The 26,288-nt window shown below is 44.9% G+C and overlaps 1 protein-coding gene across 2 annotated transcripts; it reads left to right on the forward strand.

Moving 5' to 3' along the window:
• On the forward strand, positions 1-25,089 carry LOC101411790 (caspase-14-like). Of its 2 annotated transcripts, none has more exons than XR_011647500.1 (7): positions 1-330; positions 1,549-1,601; positions 2,378-2,527; positions 4,302-4,527; positions 4,960-5,231; positions 15,873-15,982; positions 23,077-25,089. XR_011647500.1 is itself a non-coding variant. In XM_058288368.2 (7 exons), exons 1-7 carry the CDS (start codon positions 6-8, stop codon positions 23,176-23,178), a joined length of 1,083 nt encoding a protein of 360 aa, XP_058144351.2. In that variant the 5' UTR covers positions 1-5; the 3' UTR covers positions 23,179-25,089. The 2 variants fall into 2 exon arrangements, 1 of the variants encoding a protein (XP_058144351.2); XM_058288368.2 differs by having other exon boundaries at positions 4,960-5,076.
• The last annotated feature ends 1,199 nt before the right edge of the window (positions 25,090-26,288 follow it).

Here is a 26,288-nt window from a genome sequence, read left to right on the forward strand (position 1 = left end):
GCGCCATGGAGGGGGCGCGGGGCGCCATGGAGGGGGCGCCGGGGGGCGCGCCGGCGCTGGAGGAGCTGCAGAGCCGCCTGCAGGAGACCCTGGGCGTGCTGTCCCCGCGGGAGCTGCGCACCTTCCGCCTGCTGCTCAAGGCGGTGGACGAGGAGCCGCGCGTGAGCCCGCTGCAGCTGGAGCTGGAGGGCGGCAGCGCGCCGGGGCTGGCCCGCCTGCTCGCGCGCCACTACTACCTGCCCGCCGCGCCGCGCGTGCTCGCCAAGGTGCTGCGCCAGCTGCCGCGCCCCGACCTGCTGGCGCGCTGGCAGGGCGCGAGCGACCGCGACGGTGAGCGCGGCGGGGGCGAGGGGAGGGGGCCCCCGAGGGAGCGGGCGGCGCGAAGGGCGGGCCCGGAGGGGGAGGGGGCTCGGGGGAGGCCTCGGGGGGAGGGGCGAGCGAGGGCGCCCTGGGGAGGGGGCGGGGCGGGGACCCGGCGAGAGGGCCCCCCTAGGGGGAGGGCCCGTCGAGGATGGGGATGGGGGTGGGGTTGGGGGCGGCGAGGGGCCCTGGGGACCTCAGAGGGGTCCCGAGCGGCGGCGCGCAGGTGAGCTGCGGGTACCTGCTTGGCGGGGGCGGGGCGAGCGCTCGGCGGGCGGCGGGTCGCCAGGTGGGGGGTCGCCAGGTGGGTGGTCGCCGTCCACCTGCAGCCGGAGGTGGAGGAGTTCGCCTCTACCGCGTCCTGGGGCTTCCGACCTGGGAAGTTTGCGGCGAGACCCCGCCGGGTCCCCTGCGGCTGCGTGTGGCCGGGGTGGGAGGGGGCACCGTTTTCCGTGGATGTGCTAAGGGGTGGCTTAAGAAATGCAGGAACAGGTTGCGGGCGCTTGGCCCCCAGGTAAATGAATATTTTTGTGTGTGGAGAGAGAGAGCACCTGCAGGCGGGGAGCTGACCCTGAGGCCCTGCCCGCGGTCCCCGCCCACGGCAGGCGGACCCTGGCCGAGTTCTAGGTGTGTGGCCCGGGCTCAGGCCTCGGTAAGGCCGGCAGCTGCAGTCAAACGCCTGCGGGCTTGGAGCGCCTTCCTTGTATCTTCCACACCTGCACCTGCACCTGCACACCTGTGTTACCTCACAGCTTAGTTGTGTGCGAGTCACACTATCATCGTCATCCATTTAGAGCCTCTTTTTGCTGGCAGTGTGTGCATTTTCAGAATCATTCAGACTGCGCATCATCATGGCTACATGCTGTAGATGCTCAAACATTTGAATTAAATTTTAAGAGATTATGTTAAATTAGCAATAAAATGGGGTCACCTTACTTCTTGCCCCTCCCTAGGTCTCCGTCTCCTCTTTGGGAGGGGCACCTCCTCTTTCTGAGGCAGGGCCTGAACTTGACTTAGGTTGCCAGTCCCGCGAGTTCCGGATGTGCTCCTGGTCCAGGATGAGATTATTGGGGGGAGAGGGGGGAGCGCATTAAGAGGAAGGACAGCAGATCTTGATTAAAGAGGTAAAAAAATGAGAAATAATAATGCTCATTTTATTTTATTTTCCTTTTGTGAAAATTCATTCAGTTATTCCAAGAAAGATTGTAAAGAGAAGCTATGACTGTGTGGAAGATGAACTGGTAACTATTTTGTCTTATTCTAACACTGCACACTGTTTAAAGATAGTGTTTAGTCACCCTGTGGGCATTGTTTGTGCTGCTCGTTGCTTTCTGTTAAATAGTAAAAACGCTAGCCAGTTAGAAACACCGCGGGCCTGCTGCTCTTGGCAGACAAGCTGGGCGCTGTTACTCTCTCCACAAATAAGGTAGTGAGGCATAGGTCTGGCTGGTGGCTTTGGGCAGCTTATACAAATTGTCAGCTGCAGGTTGGTTTTAATTATGGAAATTTTAAGAACAGACAGAAGAGAGAGTAGAAAAATGCACCTCGGGCCTGCAGCCTCTGCCCACCGCCCTGTTCAGCCGCAAGCGAGCTTGTTTCCTTTGCCCCCCCCATTCTAAAGCCAGTGTAAATGCAGTGTCACTTTGATTTGTAAACCTGTCAGTTCGCATGTCTGAGAAAGGGCTTTCAAAAGGGACCCACAACACCCTCACGACGCCGGGGTGCGGCGGGCTCCCGCCCTGCTGGGTGCGCAGGCCTCGGCTTCCACGGGGGCCAGGCCGGGCTGGCCTTGAGGCCGCCACCGAAGGCTCTTCTCCCTGCCCGAGCTGGCCTCTGCTCCCTTGCCCAGGGCCCTCGCTCCCGCCCCGCTGTGTCCTGTTCTTTCTTAAACTGGGGGCCTGGGGCAGGAGCCGGCCTTCCCAGCCGTGTCCAGCCGAGGTACCTGCGCCGCCCTCGCCGTCCCTGCGCCCCGCGGCGTCGGTCCGGGGCCGGGGTGTGACCGCTGCCCTCCCTGCAGGACTGCTACGACCTGAGCGGAGCGCGGAGGGCCTTCCTCCTGTGCGTGCTGAAGGACCGGCCGGGCGCGCGGCAGGACGTCCTGCTCATGCAGGCGTGGCTGGGCCAGTGCGGCTTCGAGCACACGCCGTGCATCGACCCCGACAAAGCGGTGAGCACTGGCAGGAGGCTCGGGCTCTGTCCTCGTTCCTTCGCGGGAGACTCTCTCTCTCCCTGCCTGGCAGCACCAGGGCCTGCTGCGCGGCACCCTGGATTCTTCCTCAGCTCGCCTCCGGCTGTGTTTGTCGGCCCTCGTAGAGTGACCGCCCGCCCGCCGGCCAGCGCAGGGCCCTTGGGGCGCCCATCTCAACCAGGGCCGCACAGCCGCAGAGGAGAGCTGAGGGCGCTCCTGGGCAGGGTGGCTGGGTGGGCAGGGAGCCCAAGGAAAGGGCCTGAGGGATGGGCAGGGGGACGCAGCGGCCTGAGAAGTCCACGGGGCCCTGGCTGGAGCAGGTGGGGCAGGAGAGATGGGGCTGGGATGACACAGAAAGAGCAGGTTACAGGGTGGGTGGGAGGGAACTGGGGGCGGTTGCCCAGGAAGGTCCTGGGAGTAGCCGTCGCTGTGAGCGGCAAGGACAGGGGACAGAGGGCCGGGGCAGGCGGGCTGGACGCCCTCAAGGCAGGTTTGCTCCAGGGGTGATTTCAGCCCCGGGGGCATGTCTGGGGCACCTGGTTGTCGTGCCTGGGGCAGGGGCTGCACTCGATGTCAGGGCAAAGTTCCCCCTTAACTGTGACTTCCTTTCCCATCTCTGGGGTAGGGGTGATGATAGCCACTTGCTGGTGGGGCTGCCGTGGGGGCTGCAGGGGCGGTGCGGGGTCCTCAGGGTCGTGTGTTCAGTAAACTTAGGTTTTATCGTTAGGCCTCAAAGTTAAAAACTGATTTCTTCATCTCCCGAGGACTGTGCCAGCTGTCCCTTATGTTCCAAGACTTACTCCAGAGCGTTCCCTGCAGGTGGCGGATGCTCCCCAGATCTTGGGCTCTGTTCTCCCAGGTCTTTTCTTCGTCCTTGCCAAGACTTAATCTGTAAATATGTAGTAATCTGACTGGCAGATAGTCAGTTGTTTGAAAGGATTGAATGAACATCTCTTCCCCACATATCTGAAATTCCACCTTTATTTTGAAATAAAAATTAGATATTCTTGGATTGTTTCTAGGTTCTAAAATATTCTATCTATATATTTGCTTATTCTTATGCCCATATCTCAGCTTTATTTGCCATGACTTTCTAATGCTTTTTTTTCGGTGCCGGGGCCAGGGATTGAACACGGGACCTCATACGTGGAAGGGGTCGCTCACCCACTGAGCTCCCCTGTTTCTAGTATTTAAACCCAATTTAAGTTTTATTTTCTCTCAATGGAATGGCTGGTGTCTCTGTTACAACACGCGGAGGAGTTGTGGCAACAGTGTTCCGTCTTTCCCTTTGAGTGGGGATGATTCTGGTGACATGTCCTGGTAGATCCTGGCAGGTACACGTATCGAGTCGACTCCTTCATTTCTTTCCATTTCTAGCTTGCTGAAGGCACTGATTTTGTAAAGTAACTTGTATATATTGAAATAAGTTAATACTATAAAATTCAAGAATACTAACCCTTTGGGGAACTGTAATTCTGTTGTGTTTTGTGGTAGAGGCTCAGAAATACCCAACTTGTGTTAAACAAGAGCCAGGGACGTGATAGGAAGAAATCGTGTGACTTCTGAGAACAGCCAAAAGAGAAGTGGCAGTTAAGGAACTAATATCTATCTCTTATTTACGGTTAGGGACATAAGTATTTATATATTTACCTTATCTGATCACTTGCAGAAGGTCCACTTTGCTAGCATTTCGGGTTTCCCCCCGCCCCCAGATTTTGTCATTTTTTCTGTAATGTGCTGTACTGTTTTACAGGAGTTACTTAGAAAAATAACAGCATTTCGTGATGGACTGAATGAGACTAAAGATGAAATTGGCTGTTGCCTTGTTACTCTTATGTCACATGGTGAAAATGGCTTCATTAAAATGAAAGACGGTGGCAGAGTCAGCCTGGAAGACATTTTTGAAATGTTTAATAATAAAAATTGTCCAGCACTTCAAGAGAAACCGAAGATCTTCATAATCCAGGCCTGCAGAGGCGGTAATTGACTTTTGTATCATCCTATTTCTAGGAAATTTTCACATTAGATGACAGAAAATAAAAGGGAAAATGTGAGTGTGTGTTTAAGTAGAGGACTCCTAACTGCTGTGACTTGCACGTAGTATATGAGGGACCTCAAGCTGCGGAAACAGGATGGAAGGAACACTCAGGGGATGGAACAGTAAACTTAGGCCACGAGAGGGTCCACGTGGCTGACCTCGCGAGCTGGGCGGGGGGTCTCAGGCTCACGGGACACGGTTGGCCGCGAGCCGTGGGATTCCACGGGGCTTTTGGGACGAATCACCCACTTCCTTAGCTTTTTGTCGGTATTTCTCTTGTGGTGATACGAGCTTGTGATGACTTTCGTTAAGGGTCGCTGGGGTCAGCTGTGTCCGTTAGTGTGGTTTGTGTTTTATTTTCCTGAAAACACAGAGAAAAGAGACAGTGGTGTTGAAACAGACGATGAGCCGATGGATTCTGACGACTATCAGGAGAAGAGGAGGCTGCCGACATTCAGTGATTATTTCATCATCTACCCTACCCAGCCAGGTGAGGCGGGCGTGTGCCGGAGATCGACCTTCTTCCAGAGGGCGTTACAGCCTTTTCAGAAAATTATTACGCGTTCAAATTGGCACATAGAAGAACACACTTCATGAACCCTTCCAGCTCCCTTTAAAAAATGTTCCTGCTTTCAGAGATGGCAGGTTGGCATATATTTTTTTACTTTTTATTATTTTTTATTCATTTTTTTGAGTTACTAGGGTTTGGGGATTGAACCTGGGACCTTGTATATTGTGGGAAGCTGGTGCTCAACCACTGAGCCTGTCGGCTTCCTGAGTTGGTTTTCCATTTGTTGTGCTTGTTGTTTGTTTTTGTTTTTTCAGGAGGCACTGGGAACCGAACCTGGGACCTCCCATGTGGGAGGCGGGAGCTTAACCACTTGAGCCATATCTGCTGCCTTGTTTATTTTTTAAAAGCGGTTTTTTTTTTAAAAAAAGATTTATTTATTTATTTAATTTCCCCCCCTCCCCTGGTTGTCTGTTCTTGGTGTCTATTTGTTGCGTCTTGTTTCTTTGTCTGCTTTTGTTTCTTTGTCCCCTTCTATTGTCGTCAGCGGCACGGGAAGTGTGGGCGGCGCCATTCCTGGGCAGGCTGCTCTTTCTTTTCACGCTGGGCGGCTTTCCTCACGGGCGCACTCCTTGCGCGTGGGGGCTCCCCCACGCGGGGGACACCCTTGCGTGGCACGGCACTCCTTGCGCGCATCAGCACTGCGCATGGCCAGCTCCACACGGGTCGAGGAGGCCCGGGGTTTGAACCACGGACCTCCCATATGGTAGACGGACGCCCTAACCACTGGGCCAAAGTCCGTTTCCCTAAAAGCGGTTTTATTCACACACTGTACACTCCATTCAAAGTGTACAGTCAGTGTCTCTTAGTATAATCACAGTTGTGCTATCATCACCACAATCAATTTTAGAACATTTTCATTGCTCCAGAAAGAAAAACCCCATACTCCTATACCCCCCTATTAGTAACAGTTTTGTCTTTCCTTTCGTTGCTTATGCTTTGGATGTTAAGTCTAAGAAATCATTGCCTAACATAAGTTCCCGAAGATGCTTTCCTACATTTTATTCTAGGCGTTTATAGTCCTGGTTTAGTCTTTGATCCATTTTGAGTTAATTTTTGTATATGGTATGAGATGGACGTCTTCCTTTATTCTTTTGCAAATGGAGATCCAGTTCTCCCAGCACCATTTGTTGAAGAGATTATTCCTTCCCAATTGAGGGGACTTAGCAGCCTTTACAAAAATCAACTGGCCGGGAAGTGGCTGTGGCTCCATCAGTTTGGCTCCCGTCTACCACATGGGAGGCCCTGGGTTCGCATCCTGGTGCCTCCTGGTGAAGGCAGGCTCGCTCACGCCGCGGAGTGCCGCTGGCCCGTAAGCGCTGTGGGGTGCCCTCTGGCCCCCAAGCGCCGCGGAGAGCTGACTCAGCATGGTGATGCAACAAAAAAGGGAGACAAGCAAAAACACAGAAAAGCACCCAGGGAATGGACACAGAGACCAGAAAACAAGCAAGTTGCAAAGGTGGGGGGTGTAAAGAAAAAATAAAATAAAGACACAGAAGAAGACATAGCAAATGGACACAGAGAGTAGACAGCAAGCAAAAAACCACGAGGGGGTGGGATAAAAAATTAAAAAAAAAAAAATCAGTTGGCCATGGATACGAGGCTCCATTACTTACTCTCAATTAGATGTCGTTGGTATATATATCTTTGTGCTGATACCATGCCGTTTTGACTGCTGTAGCTTTGTTACATGTTTTAAAGTCAGGAAGTGAGTCCTCCAATGCTGTTCTTCTGTTTAAGATGTTTTTGGCTGTTTGGGGTCTCTTACCCTTCCAAATAAATTTGATAATTGGCTTTTTCATTTCTGCAAAGTAGGCTGTTGGAATTTTGATTGGAATTGTGTTGAATCTGTAAATAATTTTGGGTAGAGTTGATATCTTAACAATACTTAGTCTTCCAACCCGTAAGCATGGAATGTCCTTCCATTATTTAGATCTTTGATTTCTTTTGGCAATAATTTACATCCTTGTTTAAATTTATCCCTAGATACTTGAGTCTTTTAGTTGCTATTACAAATGAAATTTCTATTTTTATTTCCTCCTCAGCTTGCTCAATGTATAGAAACACTGCTGATTTTTGTCTGTTGCTTTTGTACCCCTGCTCCCCACACGTTTTGCTAAACTCATTTATTAGCTCTAGTAGCTTTGTTGTTGATTTTTCAGGACTTTTCTGTATATAGGATCAGGTCATCTGCAAATAGGGAAAGTTGTACTTCTACTTTTCCAGTTTCGATGCCTTTTAGTTCTTTTTCTTGTCTCTGCTCTGGCTAGAACTTCTGGCACCGTGTTGAGTAACAGCAGGGGCAGTGAGCATCCTTGTCTTGTCCAGATCTTAGAGGGAAGGCTTTCACTGTTTCCAGAGTGAAGTGATGTCAGCTGTGGGCTTCTTATACCTGCTCTTTATCATGTCGAGGGTGTTTCCTTCTCCTCCTATTTTTCTATTTTATCAAGAAAGGATGCTGAAATTTGTCAAATGCCTTTTCTACATCAATTGAGATGATATGTGGTTTTATTCCCTTCATTTTGTTGATGTGTTGTATTACATTAATTGATTTTCTTGTGTGGGGTCCATGCTTGCATACCTGGGATACACCACTTGGTCAAGGTGTATACTTTTTTTTTTAGGTGGTAGTTGGGATCAAACCTGGGGCCCTCATACATGGGAAGCAGGTGCTCAACCACTAGAGCTATATCCACTCCCTGTATAATTCTTTTAATGTGTTGTTGGATTTGATTTGCCAGTATTTTGTAGAGGATTTTTACTTCAATATTTATAAGAGAAATTGGTCTGTAAATTTATTTTCTTATAGTGTCTTTATCTAGCTTTGGTATGAGAGTGATATTGGCCTCATAGAATGACTTACATAGTTTTCCCTTCCTTCTCTTCAGTGTTTTTGGAAGAGTTGCAGCAAGATTTGTGTTATTCTTCTTGGAATGATTGGTAGAATTCCCCTACGAAGCCATCTGGTTCTGGGCTTTTCTTTGTTTGGAGGTTTTTTGATGACTGATTTATTTTCTTTACTTGTAATTGGACTTTTGAGGCCTTATATTTCTTCTAGAGTCATTGTAGTTTGTTTCTAGGAATTTGTCCATTTCATCTAGATTGTACAATTTGTTGACATATGGCTGTTCATAGTATCCTCTTACAATCCCTTTCGTTTCTGTGGGTTCAGAAGCGTTATCCCCCCTCTCGTTTTCTATTTTACTTACTTACATCTTCTCTTTCTCTCTCTCTCTCTTAAGGTTTATCAATTTTTCCTTGAGCCTTCAAGGAAACAACTTTTGGTTTTACTGCTCTCTTGTTTATTTATTCTCTGTTTATGTCTGTTCTAACCTCTGTTATTTCTTTCCTTCTGCATGCGTTGGGTTTGGTTTGCTGGTCTTTTTCTAGTTCCTCCCATGTTGCAGTTAGTTCTTTGATTGAAGCACTTTTTTTTTTAATTGTTAAGCATTTAGTGCTATAAATTTCCCTCTCAGCACTGCCTTCTTCGCATCCCGTAAGTTCTCATATGCTGTGCTCTCGTCTCCATTCATCCCAGGCTATTGACTGATTGCTCTTGTCGTTCTTCTTTGACCCACTGGTTGTTTAAGAATGAGTTATGTAACTTCCGTATATCTGTTGATTTTCCTGTTCTTTGCCTGTTATTTATTTCCAGCTTCATTCCATTGGGGTCAGACAAGATGCCTTGTATAATTTCAATATTTTAAAATTCACTGATACTTGTTTTGTGACCCAGCATGAGGTCTGTCATGGAGAATGATCCATGTGCACCTGAGTAGAATGTGCGTCCTGCTGTTTTGGGGTGCAGTGTTCTGCATGTGTCTGCTAGGCCTAGTTCATTTATTTTATTCAGGTTCACTAGTTGCTTATTGCTCTTCTGTCGAGACGTGCATCTGTAGGTGAGGGAGGTGTGTTGATGTCTCCAGCCATTACTGTGAGGGTGACCATTTCTCCGTGAGTTTTGCCAGTGGTTGCCTCGTGTGCTTTCAGACCTGTGGTTAGGTGGATAAATATGCATGATTGTTATCTGTACTTGATGGGTTGCCCCTTTTATTAAGTTATAGTCTCTTTTTTTTTTATCTCTTGTAACAGCCTTTGTCTTAAAGTCTATTTTGTCTGTATTAGTATATCTATCCCACCTCTTTTTTGGATCATCTTTTTCTGTCCTTTCACTTTCAATCTGTTTGTTTTTGAGTCTTAGTGAGTGTCTTGTAAACAACTTATTGTTGGATTTTTATTCATTCTGCCAGTCTGTGTCTTTTGTTTGGGAAGTTTAATCCATTAACATTCAGCGTAAATACTATAACAGCAGTTTTATTTCAGCTACTTTGTCCTTTGGTTTTTATATGCCGTACCTTTTTTGCCCTCTTTTCCTTTATTGCAGCCCCCCCACTTTCTATATAGTTGATCTTTTGTGATGTATCTGATTGATCCCTTTGTCATTTTTGTTTTCCATATATTTTTTTATTTTTTTAAAGATTTCTTTATTTATTTTCCCACCCCCGTTGTTTTATGCTCGCTGTCGCCCTCTATCTGCTCATCTTCTTTTTCGGAGGCAGGGGGAACAGCCCAGCATCTCCCAGGTGGGAGGGAGGTGCCCAGTAGCTTGAGCCACTTCCACTCCCCATGCGCTTTAAAAATATTTTCTTTGTGGTTACTCTGGGGTTTGTGTTATATAACCTATGTCTGTAACCGACTAATTTGGAAAGATACCGACTTTGTTTCAGTAGCAATCACTTTCTCTGTGTCTCCACCTCCCTGCTTCCCCTCTTTATGTTGTATTTGTTTCTCATTTCCTCTCTATACTTTACATGTCTGTTATCAGGAAATATGACTTTTTCCCTTCAATTGTATCCTGACTATTGTAGGAATTAAAGAGTGGAGTTATATATTGAGGATGCTGTAGTGTTGGGTTTTGCGTTTATCCTTTTACTTAGCTTTACTAAAGACTTTCACTTCTTCCAACTGCTCCAAGCCACTCTCCTGTCTTTTCCTTTTCACCTGAAGAACTTCCCTTAATAATTCTTGTAGGGGAGGTCTTTCGTTGGTGAATTCTCTCTGTTTCTGCTTATCTGTGAATGTTTTAAACTTTCCATCATTTTTGAAGGACAGTTTTGCTGGACAGAGAGTTTTTGGCTGGCAGTTTTCCTCTTCGAGTACCTTCAATATATCATACCACTTCTTGCTTCCATGGTTACTGATGAGAAATTGGTACTTAATCTTTTTTTTTTGAAGATTTATTTTTATTTCTTCTTGCCCCCCTCGTTATTTGCACTCGCAGTCTGCTCTCTGTTCATTGTGTGCTCGTCTTCTTTTTAGGAGGCACCAGGAACGAAACCCAATACCAGTGGTTTGAGCCACCTCCGCTCCTTCTCATTGTGTCTCTTTGTTGCGTCATTATGTGGCATCAGTTTGTGGTGCCAGCCTGTCACATCAGCTCACTGTCTTGATCATCTTTAGGAGACACCATGAACTGAACCCGGGACCTCCCATGTGGTAGGCAGGTGCCCAACTACTCGAGCCACATTCGCTTCCCTCCTTAGTCTTATTGAGGATCCGGGGTATTTGATGAGTCACTTTTCTTTTGCTACTTTCAAAATTCTCTCTTTACCTTTGACTTTTGACATTCTGATTAGTATGTGTCTTGGTGTAGGTCTGTTAGAGTTTATTCTGTGTGGAGTACATTGCGTTTCTTGGGCATGTAAATTTTTGTCTTTCATAACATTTGGGAAATTTTCAACCATTATTTCCTCAAATATTCTTTCTACTCCCTTTCCCTTCTCTTCTCCTTCTGGGACACCCATGACGCATATGTTTGTACGCTGCATGCTGCCATTCAAATCCCAGAGACCCTATTCAATTTTTTCTGTTCTTCCTCTGTCTCTTCTTCTGACTGTATGATTTGAATGGTCTTGTCTTCTAGTTTGCCAGTTCTTTCCTGTGTCTATTCAAATCTACTGCTGTATGTATTTTTAATCTCCATTATGTGCCTTTCATCTCCATAATTTTTATTTCTTTTTGAACTTTCGAATTCTTTATGTTCACACATTTTCTTTTTTTATTTCACTAAAAATTTTTAAGTATTTAATTCATACTTGAACATAATAAACAATAAATGTATGGTAGAAGTTGTGAACTTACAAAACAAACATAGATAACATCATACAAGGTTCCCATACATCACCCTATCACTAACACCTTGTATTATTGTGGAACATGTATTACAAATTATGGAAGAATCATTTCAAATATGACTACTAACTATAACCAGAATCTTACATGTGCTGTATTTTTTCCCCAATCCACCTGATTATCAACATCCTGTATTAGTATTATATATTTGTTATTGTTCATGAAAGAATGCTCTCTCATTTTGTCTGTTAACCTCAGTCTGTCTTCCAGTGTTGTACACCCAATGCCTCCTACAGTCCATTCAAAGTGTTCACTCAGTAGCTCTTATTTTCATCACAGAGTTGGGCTGTCTTCACCTCTGACAACTTTAGAATGTTTTTATTACTCCAAAAGGAAAAATCCCATACTCTCTTCTACCCCCTTATTGTTGTCTCTTAGAATAGATATAATATCTTCTTTGCCATAATTGTAATGTTACTGTTAACTATCATCCATAAGTTACATTAGTTGTAATTTTTCCCCGAATCACCATATTCTCAACTTTTTATAAAAGAACATTCTTATATTTATACTGTTAACCACAATCTTCATCCACCACTGAAATCACTGTTATACATACCATAGAGTTTCCTCTAACTTCCTTTCAATTGTCATTGATGTCCCTAGACTACCCCTTTCAGCCCCAGTCACATTTATAAATCATCAGTGTTTGTTATACTTGCTGCCACGTGTTCCACACTTTTACAATAAACCTTATTAATACTTATACTTACACTAAGCATCAACTCCCTTTCTCAATCCACGTTCTGTCTCCTAGTAACCTGTACTCCAGAGTTTACCTCCATGAGTTTATTCATCATATTTAGGTCATGTTAGTGAGACCGTGCAATATTACTCATTTTGTGTCTGGCTTATTTCACTCGACATAATATCCTCAAGGTTCATACATGTCGTCATATGCTTTACAACTTCATCTTCCTACAGCTGAATAGTATTCCATTGCATGCATATGCCACATTTTGTTTGTCCACTCATTGGTTGATGGGCACTGGGGTTGTTTCCATATTTTAGCAGTTGTGAATAATGCTGCTGTGCACATTGGTGTGCAGATGTCAGGTTGTGTCCTTGCTTTCAGTTTTTCTCAACAAATTCCTAGTAGCAGGATTGTTGGATCATATATAGTTCATATATAGTTCTATATTCAGCTTCTCGAGGTACTGCCGAATTGTCTTCTGCAGAGGCTGCACCTTTAATTAGGAAAATTAAGAGTTGTCCTAATTCTTCACATCTTCTCTAGCACTTGTAGTGTTCTGTTTTAAAATACTGGCCATTCTATAAAATGTGAAATATCTTACTGTAATTTAGACCTGTATTTCCCTAATAGCTAGTGATGTTGAACATTTTTTTCCTGTGCTTTTTGGCCATTTGTATTTCTTCTTCGGAGAAAAGTCTATTAACGTCCTTTGCCCATTTTTTAATGGGGTTGCTTATCTTTTTATCATTGAGTTGTATGACCTCTTTGTATAACATGGAAATCAAACCCTTATTGAATATGTGGTTTTGAAACATTTTCTCCCATTGAGTAGGCTGCCATTTTACTTTCTTGACAAAGTCTTTTGAAGAACAAAAGTGTTTACTTTTGAGGAGGTCCCATTTATCTGTTTTTTCTTTCATTGTTCATGCTTTGGGTATAAGGTTTATACCTTACACCGCTTATGACAAGATCTTTAAGGTGTTTGTTTTCCTACATTTTCTTCTAGGAGTTCTATGGCTGTAGCTTTTATATTTAGGTCCTGGATCCTTTTTTTTCTTTTTTAGCTTAAAACATTAATATAATGTGCAGAATTCCCATATCTCCACCAACTTAGATTGTTGTGGAACATTTTTTACAGATAATGAAAGAACTCTGTCACTCATTTTGTTTTAGTTTTTGTGTGAGGAGTAAGGTAGGGATCCTCTTTCTTTTGGATGTGGATATCCAAAACCAGCACCGTTTGTTGAATAGACTCTTCTGGTCTGGCTGGGTGGGTTTGACTGACATGTCAAAAATCACTTGATCATAGATGTGAGGGTATATTTCTGATAACCGAGAAATACGCTGTGGTCAGGGTGTGTGTCTTTATGCCAGGGCCGTGCTGTTTTTACCACCGTAGTTAAGTAAAATGCTTTAATGTCAGGAAGGGAGAGTCCTCCAACTTTTTTCTTTTTAAAGACATTTTTAATGTATACATTAAAGTATACAGTTTGGTTAGATATATTGTAAGTATACACTTGTGACTCTATCTCCATAATCAAGAGAAGCAAATATTTCTATCACTCTGAAAACTTTTCTCATGTTATAATCCGTCCCTTCCTCCAACCCCATCTCCAGGCAGCTACAGGTATATGAAATGTCTCTATAGGTTATACTGCATTTTCTAGAATTTTATATAGAATAATGCCATACAATATTATAATGTATGGCTTATTTTTCCACTTGGCATAATGGTTTTGAGATTTGGCCATGTTTTGTGCATTGATAAAACAATCCTTTTATTGCTGAGTAGTATTCCATTGTATAGATATACCACATTTTCTTTATCTGTTCACATTTGTTGGACATTTGGGTTGTTTCACTTTTGGGTTATTCCAAATAAAGCTGCTATGAACATTCATATACAAATCTTTGGACATGCATTTCTGTTTCTCTTGGGTAAATACCAAGGAGTGGAATGACTACTTCATATTGTAGGTGTATGTTTAACTTTTAAGAAACTGTCAATTTTTTTCCAGAGTATTGGCACCTTTTACATTCCCACCAAGAGCATATGAGAGAATTCCAGGTGTTTCACATCCATGCCAACGCTTGGTATAGTTACTTTTAAATACTTGACTCGTCTAAATGGGTGTGCAGGTTGAGCACATTGTGGGTTAATTTGCAGTTCCCAGAAGACTAGTAAGATCCACTGTCTTTTATTGTGTTTATTGGACATCTATTTTTCTTCTTTTTCTAAGTGTCTTTTCATATCCTTTGCCTAATTTTTTGATTGGATTGTTTGTTTTCTTATTATTGAGTTGTAAGTGTTCTTTGTATGTTCTGAATGTAAGTCCTTTGTCTGATGTATGTTAGAAGTATTTTCTCCCTATCTTTGACTTACCTTTTTCATTTTCTTAATGTGTTCCAAAAGCAAACGTTTTACATTTTGAGGAATTTATCGATTTTTTCCTTTTATGGCATGTGGGGTTTTTGGTTCTATCTAAGGAACTTTTGCAATCATGAGGTTGCAAAGATGGCCTCTTGTTTTTTTCTGGTTTGAACCCAGATTATTATGAGAGGGTGCAATTCTGATATTCTCATCAAGTTTCCATAACAAACACATTTTTCATGTTTTTTATTTATTTTATTTTATTTTTTTAAAAGATTTATTTATTTATTTCTCTCCCCTTTCCCCCCACCACCTCACCCCAGTTGTCTGTTCTCTGTCTATTTGCTGCGTCGTCTTCTTTGTCTGCTTCTCTTGTCAGCAGCACAGGAATCTGTGTTTCTTTTTGTTGGGTCATCTTGCTGCATCAGCTCTCCGTGTGGGCGGCACCATTCCTGGGTAGGCTGCACTTTGTTTCACGCTGGGCGGCTCTCCTTACGGGGCACACTCCTTGCGCGTGGGGCTCCCCTATATGGGGGTCACCCCTGCATGGCAGGGCTCTTCTTGCACGCATCAGCACTGCACATGGGCCAGCTCCACACGGGCCAAGGAGGCCCGGAGTTTGAACCGTGGACCTCCCATGTGGTAGGTGGACACCCTAACCACTGGGCCAAGTGCGCTTCCCGTGTTTTTTAATCTAATAGTAAAAGTAACTTCAATTGTTAAATCTTTTGAGAACCCCCAAGTAAATTCCTTGTAGATGGATTTGGGGGTAAAATGACATACTGGAAATTTACTTAAAATGCTATAGTGGGGAAGCTGATGCGGCTCAAGCAATTGGGTTCCTGCCTACCACATGGGACTGGGTTCAGTTCCTGGTGCCTCCTGAAAAAGACAAGACAGTGAGCTGATGTGATGGGCTTGCACAGCGAGCTGACACAACAAGAGGCATAGGGAGGACAGCATAATGAGAGATACAACAAAGCAGGGAGCGGAGGCGGCTCGGCGATTAGGCGCCTTCCTCCCATGGGTTCCGTTCCCAGCACCTCCTAAAAGAGGAAGACGAGCACACAACAAACAGACGCAGTGAGTGCAAACAGCAAGATGGGGGCGAAGTAAAATCTTTAAAAAAATTCTATAGTAAAGTCCAGCAATTAAAAAAAGAAAGAAAAGAGTTAAATGAAGCAATATAGCAAGATATTGGTGACTTTTGAATCTGGGAGATGGTGAGAGGGGGTTATACTTTTCTTTTTAAAAGGCATGTGATAAGATGCCCTCTGGAGGGCTTGGGGACTCGGCTGTGCCACTGTTGCCACCAGCCCGGAGAGGGGGGCTCATCCCCTCAGACATCCTGCTGATTCTGTATCTCAGATCAAAGCCGTTTGCTGGGCTTTGTCCAAAGTAGAAGACGTTAACTGCACACAGAGGAGAGGACTGGATGGAATATTTTTGTTTTCCTCATAGATCACGTTGCTCTACGGCACCCCCGCACAGGTTCTGTGATGATTGAAGCAATGTCCGAGGTCTTCAAACAGTGTGGCACAAAGTGGCACATTGCCGACTTTTTCACCAAGGTAAGTAAATTCAAGTGAGCTTGTGCTCCCGTCATTCCAAGGCTAATGCATTTCCTGAGAAGATCTACTTTATCCATGAAACCCTGAGAGTTGCCAGAAAGCCTCATGGAAACATGAGCTGATGATTCGTTGTTTGAAGGGCCGTGGCCAAGAGAAAGTTCAGGTAGTGGCTGGTGGTGAGGGTAGCGCAGCACTGAATGAGGTGAGGGGTTGAGGTGGGAAAGCTTGTGGTGTATGTGTGTTTCCTCAGTTAAAAAGAGAGTGCCTAAAGAGCTAGAGGCAGTGACAATTAAATGCATTACTTGATCCTGGACTGTCTCTAATGGAGGAGAAAAAGCCTCAGTAGGTCATTACTGGGACGTGATAAAACTGGAAAAGAGTCTATAAACTGTCTACTAATGAAGTTTAATTTCTTGAACTTGATAACTGCACTTAGGATGGTTATATGAGAGAGCATCCTTGTTCTTAGGAAATGCCCGTGGGTATATTATGTGTTCAAGGAACATGATGTATACAGCCTATTCTCAAATGATTATAAAATGGAAAGAAACAAAGATAGGTAGAATGAAAGACAGGAACACCAGGTGTAGTAAAATGTTAAACTTGGTGGATCTGGGTATCTGGTAGGGTGGGGTGGGGAGTTGGAGTTCTCTTATGGGTTTTGTATTATCTTTCCAACTGCCTTCTTAAAATTTATTTGTCTTTATTTTTTAATGTCACATTCAAAAAATATGAGGTCCCCATATACCCCCCACCCCCCTCACCCCACTCCCCACACAGCAGCAACCTCCTCCATCACCATGGCACATTCATCGCACTTGGTGAATACGTCTCTGAGCACTGCTGCCCCACATGGTCAATGGTCCACATTACAGTTTACACTCTCCCCCAGTCCACCCAGGGGGCCATGGCAGGACATACACTGTCTTTTAGTTTAAGAAGAAAAAGGAAGGAAAACATAGTGGCAGTTGCTATTGTTGATAAATGGATTGGGTATGAGGTGGACTCTCAGGTCTGTTGCTGGCGGCAGCTCTGTGCCGCCTCACCTCCCCAGGCCGCGCGGGGTCATGGAGGACCAGCACTGCCTGTCCAGCTCGGAGCCTCTGGTGAACGTGCACCGGACGATGAGTAGCCAAGAGTTGCAACAGATTTATAACGACTTGTAGTTTGGAGACTCTTTGGATTACAGTGGTTTATCATATTGAGATAGAAGAGTAATTTCCCTCTTAACCTGGGAGTTTTATACTTGAGAGAGCTAATTAGAAAAGGGTTTAGTTGAGGTCAGTAACCGCAGTGCTAACAGTCATCACGTGGTTCGCTCTGTGCCAGTGCCTGTTCTCTGCACTTACTGAGAGTGATCCATGGAACCCACTATTGGAGATGGGTGGACACTCAGGCCCAGAGCTGGTCAGCAGGGAAGGGTGGATTCCGGCCCAGGCACAGCAGGTCTGGAGTTCGCGGTCTAACCACTCGGCTGCAGTTATCTTCACCTCCCCACCTTGTGGTGATTGCTTTTGTTTCTTTTTTTAAAAAAGATTTAATGTTAATACTTTGCATATGATACCAGTCTTAAAAACTCTTCCGGGGAACGGATGTGGCTCAAGCAGCTGAGCTCCTGCTTCCTACATGGGAGGTCCCAGGTTCAGTTCCCAGTGCCTCCTGAAAAAACAGAAAGGAAAAAAAAAGAAAGCAAAATGAAAAAACCAACTCAGGGGCGCTGATGTGGCTCAGTGGCTGAGCGCCAGCTTCCCACATACGAGGTCCGGGTTCAGTCCCTGGCCCCAGCGCCTAAACAGAACAAAACAAACTCTTCCACCTCATTTGAGGTGAGCTCTTTGGAGGGAAATCTTAAAAGGGAAGAAACTAGAAGCTATTTTTGACAGTCATTTCAACCATATTTACCAATATCTTTTATTGCTCAGTTTCTTTAAGAAAATGGTTTCTTGTCAACTTTGCAGGAATATGTAATAAAGACAGATTTAATCAACATGTAAATATAAATCCATTTTAGCTAACACCAAAAAATTGTTTTACCGATCATTGTTCATTAATAAGTCTTTAACGAATACTCTTCATTAAAATTTTTTTTAAATTAGAGCAGTTGTAGGTTTAGAAAAATCATGCAAAAAGTACACAGTTCTCATTTACTACCTCTGCCCCACATACACACACGTTTTCCCTATTATTAACATTATGCGTTAGTGTGGTACCTTTGTTACAATTGATGGAACAATATTATTATATTTATATTAACTGTAGTCTATCATTTACTATAGGTTTCACTCTTTTATATAGTTATATGGAATTTCAATTTTAATTTTGGTAGCAATTTCCCATTTTAACTACATTCAAATATACAATTCAATGGTGCTAATTATATTCACAACATTGTACTACCATCTTGACCACCCCAAACAGAAACTCTATACCAATTTTTAAAAATTTTTCTTTAGAAACTATACCAATTAAATGTTAACTCCCCACTCCCCGCACCTACCCTGACCCCTGGCAACCTGTATTCTAATTTCTGACTCTATGAATTTGCTTATTCTCATATCAGTGAGATCATACAATATTTGTCCTTTTGTGAATGACATTTTATTCAACATGTCTTCAAGGTTTATCCATGGTTGTAGAATGCGTCAGAGCTCATTCCTTTTTTACACTGAATAATATTCCATTGTATGCAAACACCACTTTTTGTTTACTCATTCACCTGTCGATGGACACTTGGGCTGCTTCCACCTTTTGCCTAGCACTGCCGTGAACATGTGTGCACAGGTGCTTACATGAGGTGTGTCCTAGGAATGGAATTGCTAAGTCCTATGGTAATTCTGTATTTTCTGAAGAATTACCAGACTCTTTTACATAGCAACTGAACCATTCCCTTCAAGAGTGTATGAGGGTTCCAGTATCTCCACATTCTTACCAGCATTTGTTTTCCTTTTTTAAAGATATAGTAGCCATCCTGGTGGCTGCGAGGCGGCATATCGTTGTGGTTTTAACGGGCGTCTCCCTAACCGCTTATGTTGTTGAGCGTCTTTTCATGTGCTTACTGGACCTTTTTTTTCTTCTTTAGAAAAAGATCTATTCATGTCCTTTGCCCTTTTTTTTCTTTTTTTCCCCCATTGTTGTGTCTGTCTTTAGGTCAGTACCATGCTGTTTTTACCACCTTAGGTAGGTATTATGATGTAAAATCTGGAGATGAGGGTTCACACTTTTCCTTTTATGATGTTTCTGGCTATTTAGGACTCCTTATCCTTCCAAATAAATTTAATGGTCGTGTTTTCAATTTTTTCTTTAATGCTGGTGGAATTTTTATCGGGATTGCATTAAATCTATATATCAATTTGAGTAGAATTGACATCTTAATGGTATTTAGTCTTCCAGTCCTTGAGCATGGAATGTTCTTCTAGTTATTTAGTGCTTTTTTTATTTGTTTTAACATTGAGTTACAGTTTTCTGAATACAAGTACATTACATCATTGGTTAAGTTTATTCCTATTTGAATTTTATTATTTGTCATATTTTATTTTCACCACTCTTTTGACACTTGTAGTTGCTTTTATTGATATACTCTTCATTTCTGGACTCTCTTCTAGGCTCCTTTCTCCTCTCTTTTCTTTTCAGACTCTGGGACACCCTTTAGTATTTCCTGAAAATCTGGTCTCTTGCTTAGAAATTCTCTCAGTTTCTGTTTATCTGTGAATAATCTAATTTTGCCTCATTTTTGAAAGACAGTCTTGCTTGATATAGGAATCTTGACTGTAAGTTTTTCTTTGTAGTATCTTAAATATATTTGACCACTGTGTTCTTGCCTCCATGGTTTCTGGTGAGGAATCAGCACTTAATCTTACTGGGTATCCCTTACACGTTATGCATTGCTTTTCTCTTGCTGCTCTCAGAATTCTCTCTCTTTGTCTTTGGCATTTGACATTCTGATGAGTATGTGTCTCAGAGTTGGTCTATTTGGATTTTTTCAGATAGGAGTATGTTGTGCTTCTTGACAGGGATATCTGTCTTCAGTAGGATTGGGAAGTTTTCTACCAGTATTTTTTCAAATATTCCTTCTGCCCCTTTTCCCTTCTCTTCTCCTTCTGGGACACCATAACACGTATGTTTGCACACTTTTTGCTGTCATTTAGTTCCCTGAGACCTCGTTAATTTTTTCCATTCTTTTCTTTATCTGTATGTTCACTTTCAGAGGCCATTTCTTCAAGCTCACCAATCCTTTCTTCTGCTTCCTCAAATCTGCTATTTTATGATTCCAGTGTTTTTAAAATTTCTTTTATCATACCTTTCATTCCCATAAGATCTGCTATTTTTCTATGTATGCTTTTAAATTCTTCTTTGTGCTCATCTAGTGTCTTCTTAATACCCTTAATCTCTTTAGCCATCTCATTGAATTTATTAAGGAGATTTGTTTGAACATCTATGATTAGTTGTCTCAACTCCTTTATGTCATCTGGAGGTTATCTTGTTCCTTTAACTGGGCCATAGCTTCCTGTTTCTTGCTGTGGGTTATAATTTTTTGTTGGTGTATGGCATCTGGCTGACTAGAGTATTTATTCTAGGTGCTGTTTTTCTGTTTCGTTTAGGGCTTCCTGCCCTTTCTCCCTTGCTGGTTGTGCAGTAGGAGCCATGGATGTAGTTGGTGCTATAAGCTGTGGGGGCTCAAGCTGCCCTCCTTGCCCCAGGGACCAATGAAGGTTCTCCCAACTTTCTCCTTTGCCAGGGGTAGGGACAGAGTCACAGCTGTGTGGAATAATCCAAGTCATGAAGGCCTAGGCTGTAATTGCCCAGAGAGACTGATGAAGCTTCATGCCCCTTTCTCCCCTGCCTAGGGCAGGGATGGAGCTGCAGGGGTGGGCAGCAATCTGTGCAGTGCAGGTCCTAAGAGGACCACAGTTGCCCTGGTAGACTTCTGATTTTCAGTCTGTGCCAGCCAAAGTTTCCTGCAGTTGCCTGAATAGGCTGGTGCAGGGCTCCTCAGCCTCCTCCCTGCCAGAGGCGGGGCTGAAGCCTAGGCAGGCTGCAGGCTGCGTGAAAGAAGCTGTCAGCCCGACTTCCCCTCAGGCTGGGGTGGCATCAGAATGGTGGCTACTGGCCTCTTTCTGACTTGGGCTGGTTCTCACCCCAGCTGTTCCCACGGTTATCCCTTAACCAGCCAAGCCTCCCAATCAGTAGCTGAAATCAGCAGCCAACCGTCTCCTCCTCCCCTGTTTCTGGGAAATGGAGCTTCCAATTCCTGTCACAGAGCAGCTCCTGGGGCAGCTCATGCCACCAGAGTAGGACAATCACCGGCCTACACAGCTTGGCCGGTAATTTCCTGGAGAGGCTGGCACAGGTCCCTGCAGCTTCCTCCCTGCTGGAGGTGGCACTGGGGCCTAGGCTGGAGCTGCAATCTGACCTGGGTGGGAAGAAGCCGGTCCCACCAGCACTGGGATTCTCAGTCCACCCCGCTTCCCCTCATGCCAGGCGTGGAGTTAAGATGGCGGCTCCCAGCCTCTTTCTGACTTGGACAGGCTCAAACTTTAGCTGTTCTCAGGATCATACTGTAGCCCACCGAATTTACTCATCAGTAGCTGAAATTGGTGCCCAACTGTCTCTTCCTCCCCTGTTTTGGGGAAGTGGAGCTTCCAGTTCCAGCCACGGAACAGCTCCCGAGGCGGCTTGTGCCTCCAGTGGAGACTGGGCACTGGCCTCTGGGGCGTGGCGCCTCTACTTACGAGTCCTCTCTGCAGATGGGCATCTCCTCCTTCCACTCCCCAAGGACGTTGCAGGATACTCTTCTGGCCTCCTGGAGCCCCCACGCAGGTGCTGCAGCAGCTCCAGAGAGCTCTGGGTGTTTGCGGACTGCCCTGGAGCAGGAGACGACTCTAGGAGCTCCTTACTCCGCTACCATCTTGCTCGTTCTCCGTTTTCCCTTTTTTAAATTGGATTGTTGTCTTTTTGTTGTTGAGTGGTTAAGGGTACTTTATATACTCTGGACATTAAACCCTTATGAGATATATGGTTTCAACATATTTCTTCCCATTCTGTGGGTTGCCCTTTACTTTCTTGATAATGTTCTTTGATGCATAGGTTTTTTTATTTTGAGAAAGTCTCATTAATATATTTTTTCTTTTGTTACTTGTACTTTTGGTATGAAGTCTAAGAAACCATTGCCTAGCACGAGATCCTGAAGATGCTTTTCTATGTTTTCCTCTTGGAGTTTTATTGTTTTGTTTTTTGTTTTTTTCTCTTTATTTTTTTAATGTTACATTAAAAAAAATGAGGTCCCCATATACCGCCCACCCCCCTCACCCCTTGTTTTGGTTTTTATACATACATTTTTTATCCACTTTGAGTGAATTTTTGAATATGGTGTGAGGTACAGGTCCAGTTTCATTTCTTTTGCATGTGGATACCCAATTTTCCCAGCACCTTGGTGGAGAGACTATTCTTTCCCCATTGATTGGACTTGGCATCCTTGTCAACGATCACTTGACCACAGATGTGAGCGTTGATTTCTGAACTCTGAGTTCGATTCTGTTTCCCATTGCCTTTCCTTGTGCCAGTACCACGTTGTTTGGGTTATTGTAGCTTGTATTAACTTCTGAAATGGGGGGTGTGAGTTCTCCAACCTTGCTCTTTTTCAAGATGGTTCTGGCTATTCCAGCACCCTCATTTTTAAAGCACTTCACTGAGTCGACACTGGCAAGAGGTCGAGAGACATGCGTGATGTGGCCCTTGCATTAGAGCTGCTTCCAGGGCAGCGAGGTAGCAGGGGATGCGCTCACCACCCTGCAGCTTTCGAGCTGGGTGCTTTGCGGTACATGGTCCAGCTGCTCACTTGACCTTGAGTCCCAAGGCTGAGACAAGGTCAGGATCTTGCCCGATGCTACCTGGTGGCAGGTGAGGCTCACCCCCAGGTCAGCAGGTTCTTCTCTGTTGCTCTGCCCACCCCCCAGTGCTGCGTCTGGTCCCTTAGCAGGATGCTTGTTTCCTGGCCTCGTGCCTGGGCGCTGCCTTGGCACCGGGTGAGGTTTGCTGAAGGGCTTTTTGCTCAGGGCTTCGCCTTCTTTTGGAAAACTTGTGCTTTTATCTTACAGGTGAATAACAGAGTGGTGCACACTGAATTTCATCTGCGGGACGATCCAGTGAAAGTATCCCTTGTAATGGAATCCACTTTAACTAAATCTGTGTACTTTTGACATTAGGAACAATGAAAATACAAGATCTGCTTTGAGGTAGACTTTGTAATGAGCTGGGAGGGTTTCTAGCATTGTATTGGCATTGTATATTGCATTATTTCTCACAAGTGGTAATAATACAGATGGTATTTCTCCAGTTTGTTTTATATACATGTTATTTTTCTAAGATTTAAGTAGCTTTTTTAATGATGCTTTTTTGATACTTGTGATTAGACTTTTTTTTTTTTACGATCTCTGTGGTTTAAAAAATTTTTTTTTCTGAACTGTTATCAAAAAATGGAAGTCCAGACCTGTGCTTTGTGCGCTGTTTTGTCATGTGTCCCTTGTGGATTAATCCAGCCCCTCCCCCATTGCCCCCCGGTTTGGTGCTGGAGCTGAGCCTCGTCTCCTGGGCCAGGGTTCAGGAACTGCGGTTAGATGGTCTTGCCTTCTGTTGACCTTGTTTCCCCGCCTTGCTGCCTGACCGCCCTCAGGGCCTCCCGGTCTGTTCCCGGTGCCCTTGGCGCCCTCAAGCCTCCACCTTCCACCCCAACCCCCAGTCCTCTGCCTGCTGTCCCAGGTCTTTGGGCCTGTTACTTCTCTGCATGGAACACTCTTCTCCACTCCATGTAGGTAAGTCCTTCTGTCCTTCAAGGTTGGAGTCAGACATCGCAGGCGCAGGGGAGCCTTTCCCAGCCGCTCGTGCGAGGCAGCTCCTCTCTCATAGGAAACCCTGTGCCTTTCTTTTGTAGCGTTCAGCACCACTGTGATGAAATGATTGTGCAGTGCTGGTTTAGTAGCTCTCCGGCTCAGCCATAGACTCCACGAGGCAGACGCTGTCTGCGTACCACGGTATCCCCATGTCTTACGGCACAGAGAGGCCGCGTGGTAAACACACGGTGGCTGAACAGTGCCTGTCTTTAAATTCTCCTCCACGCCTCAAAGCCTAGCGCATTCCCTCCGCACGCCTAGCCCCCTGCTAGCCCTCCCCACCCACGTGGGTGTCTCACAGCCACTTCAACTCTACAAGTTGGAAGTTAACCTCAGCTTCCCCTAAATCTCTACATAAAGTCCACCCCCACTAACAACAACCCTTGACTCTCCACTGCCTACACCCCAAATACTCTTAGGGAAAACGTTCCACGTCCTCCTCTGTCGGGCTCAGCCCGCGTTTCTAACGTGCTGCCCTTTTGTCCTGGGCTTGGCCATACCGGGGGCCTCACCCCTCCTTCCTGAGGGTTTGAGGATCAGTGAATGTTGAAAGTGCGCTCTTGGATAGGCTGTGGTTAATTCTGCGCGTTCTGCCTGAAATGCCGTTCTTACCGTGCCCGTCCTCAGCACTAGTGTGCTTCCTCAACACTATACATTCTCCAGCGTGCAGTTTGGATTCCGTCCCACTCTAAAAACATGTATGTAGACGTGTTTAGGATAACAAACTCTGGACTGAGCAGGAGTTTTAACTGTAATTGTGCTTTAACTTTCTGTGTCACTTTGGACCTTATTTGTGCCTTGGTTTCCCAATGTGCATGAGAGATTTGGCTCAGCTGACTTGGAGAACTCGTCCAGCTGGGCTTCCCCGAGCTTTGACTTCCTAGTGCGCTTGCTTGTGAGCGTCCTGGCACGCGGCTGCTCCTGAACCTCACGTTGGCAGCTGCATGTGACTGTCGGGCTGAGAAGAGCGTGGATCCTTGGTGAGAGTGCGCTGAAGAGGGTGGGCCAAGTTCCCTGAAGCAACCCAGAACCTCCAGTCCTGTCTCCATTTCAGGGATAATTGTGTCCTTTTTAGTTAACGTGGTTTTTAAAATGTGTAATGTGATATAATTTTGTATGTGTAGTTTAATTTTTAAACCATCCAATATGATATTTGATATGTAATTTTGTAAGTGTGGTTTTTTTTTTAATAGACCATTAAAGTATCTCTTTGGTTCAGCAGATGCGCTTATCAGTTCTCTGTTCATCCACTTCGTGTAGGATTTCCAGGCATTGGGCTTATTTTACCTGGACAGTAGACTTGCACAATACTAAGCAATCCTAACAGCTCCCACTTCCTGAGAGACGTTAAAAGACTTGTTCAAAGTCAGTCAGTATGCGACAAAGCTGGGATTCCAAAGCATAGACTAAACAATACGAGATAGAAAGTGCCAAGTGATAGAGAAAAGTTGTCGACAGTGCTTTTGGCAAACAAAAGGAACCATACGTCTGTTTGAAGGAATGGAGGAAAAGTAATTTTGGAGCATTGCTCAGGCACTTACAGTCAGATGGTGAAGAAGAATGTAGGACGACTGGATGACAGATAAACAGGTGAGGGGGAGCAAGGAGGAAGGACGTCTGTGTGGAAAGAAGGTGGTACAGATGCCCACCTGAGACGGAGTTGGTGTCTGAGGTCAGCTGGGGGCCCGTTTCAGGTCTCTGGACTCTGCTCCAGATCAGAACCAGGGGTCTCTCCTAGCCACAGCCCCCCCCCCCAATGAAAGCAGTCCCTATCATATTTTATATTGAAAAAAATATTAAGCCCAACTTAAACACAATAGACCATAGAAATCCAGGTTTGCAAAAGGAAGGCCCAAGAATTATCAAAATGGACTCGGACAAAAAGCGGTGGAGAAACTGTTGTATGCAGAAGACCGGGGACGGGAGGGGGCAGGGTGCTGAGAGGACCTGCTGCCCTTCCGAGACGAGTGTCTCCTGGGCCAGAATCCAGTGGTGTACAACCACTGCACTACATTTTTAACCTTTGGATTTACACCTCACCTGGAACTTTCATCATGCAGATTAGTTCTCAAGGACAAAGTTATTTTATGGGAAAAAAACGATTTTATGGAGAAACACACCCAAGCACGGTTGGATTTCAGTGTCGGAGGTTATAATGGAGGGTGTGCCAAGGTGAGCCGTCCTAGAAGCCCACCAGGGACCCCGCAGTGACGTAAACCCTGTGCAGCCAGCCACTCGGTCTTCAGATGGCTTTTTCCTAAATGTCCTTTTTTTTTTTTAATAATTTTTGAGACCCAAAATGTCTCTACATATTTTCTTTTTCAGCAGTTTCTTAAAGCCATAATGACAAAGTTTACTCCTTTTCTTCTATGGCAGTTCCTTGTTAAAATGCAGTGGCATTTTGCTTCATTTCCTTAAAT

Source organism: Dasypus novemcinctus, chromosome 26, assembly GCF_030445035.2.
Source record: "Dasypus novemcinctus isolate mDasNov1 chromosome 26, mDasNov1.1.hap2, whole genome shotgun sequence".
Taxonomy (NCBI): domain Eukaryota; kingdom Metazoa; phylum Chordata; class Mammalia; order Cingulata; family Dasypodidae; genus Dasypus; species Dasypus novemcinctus.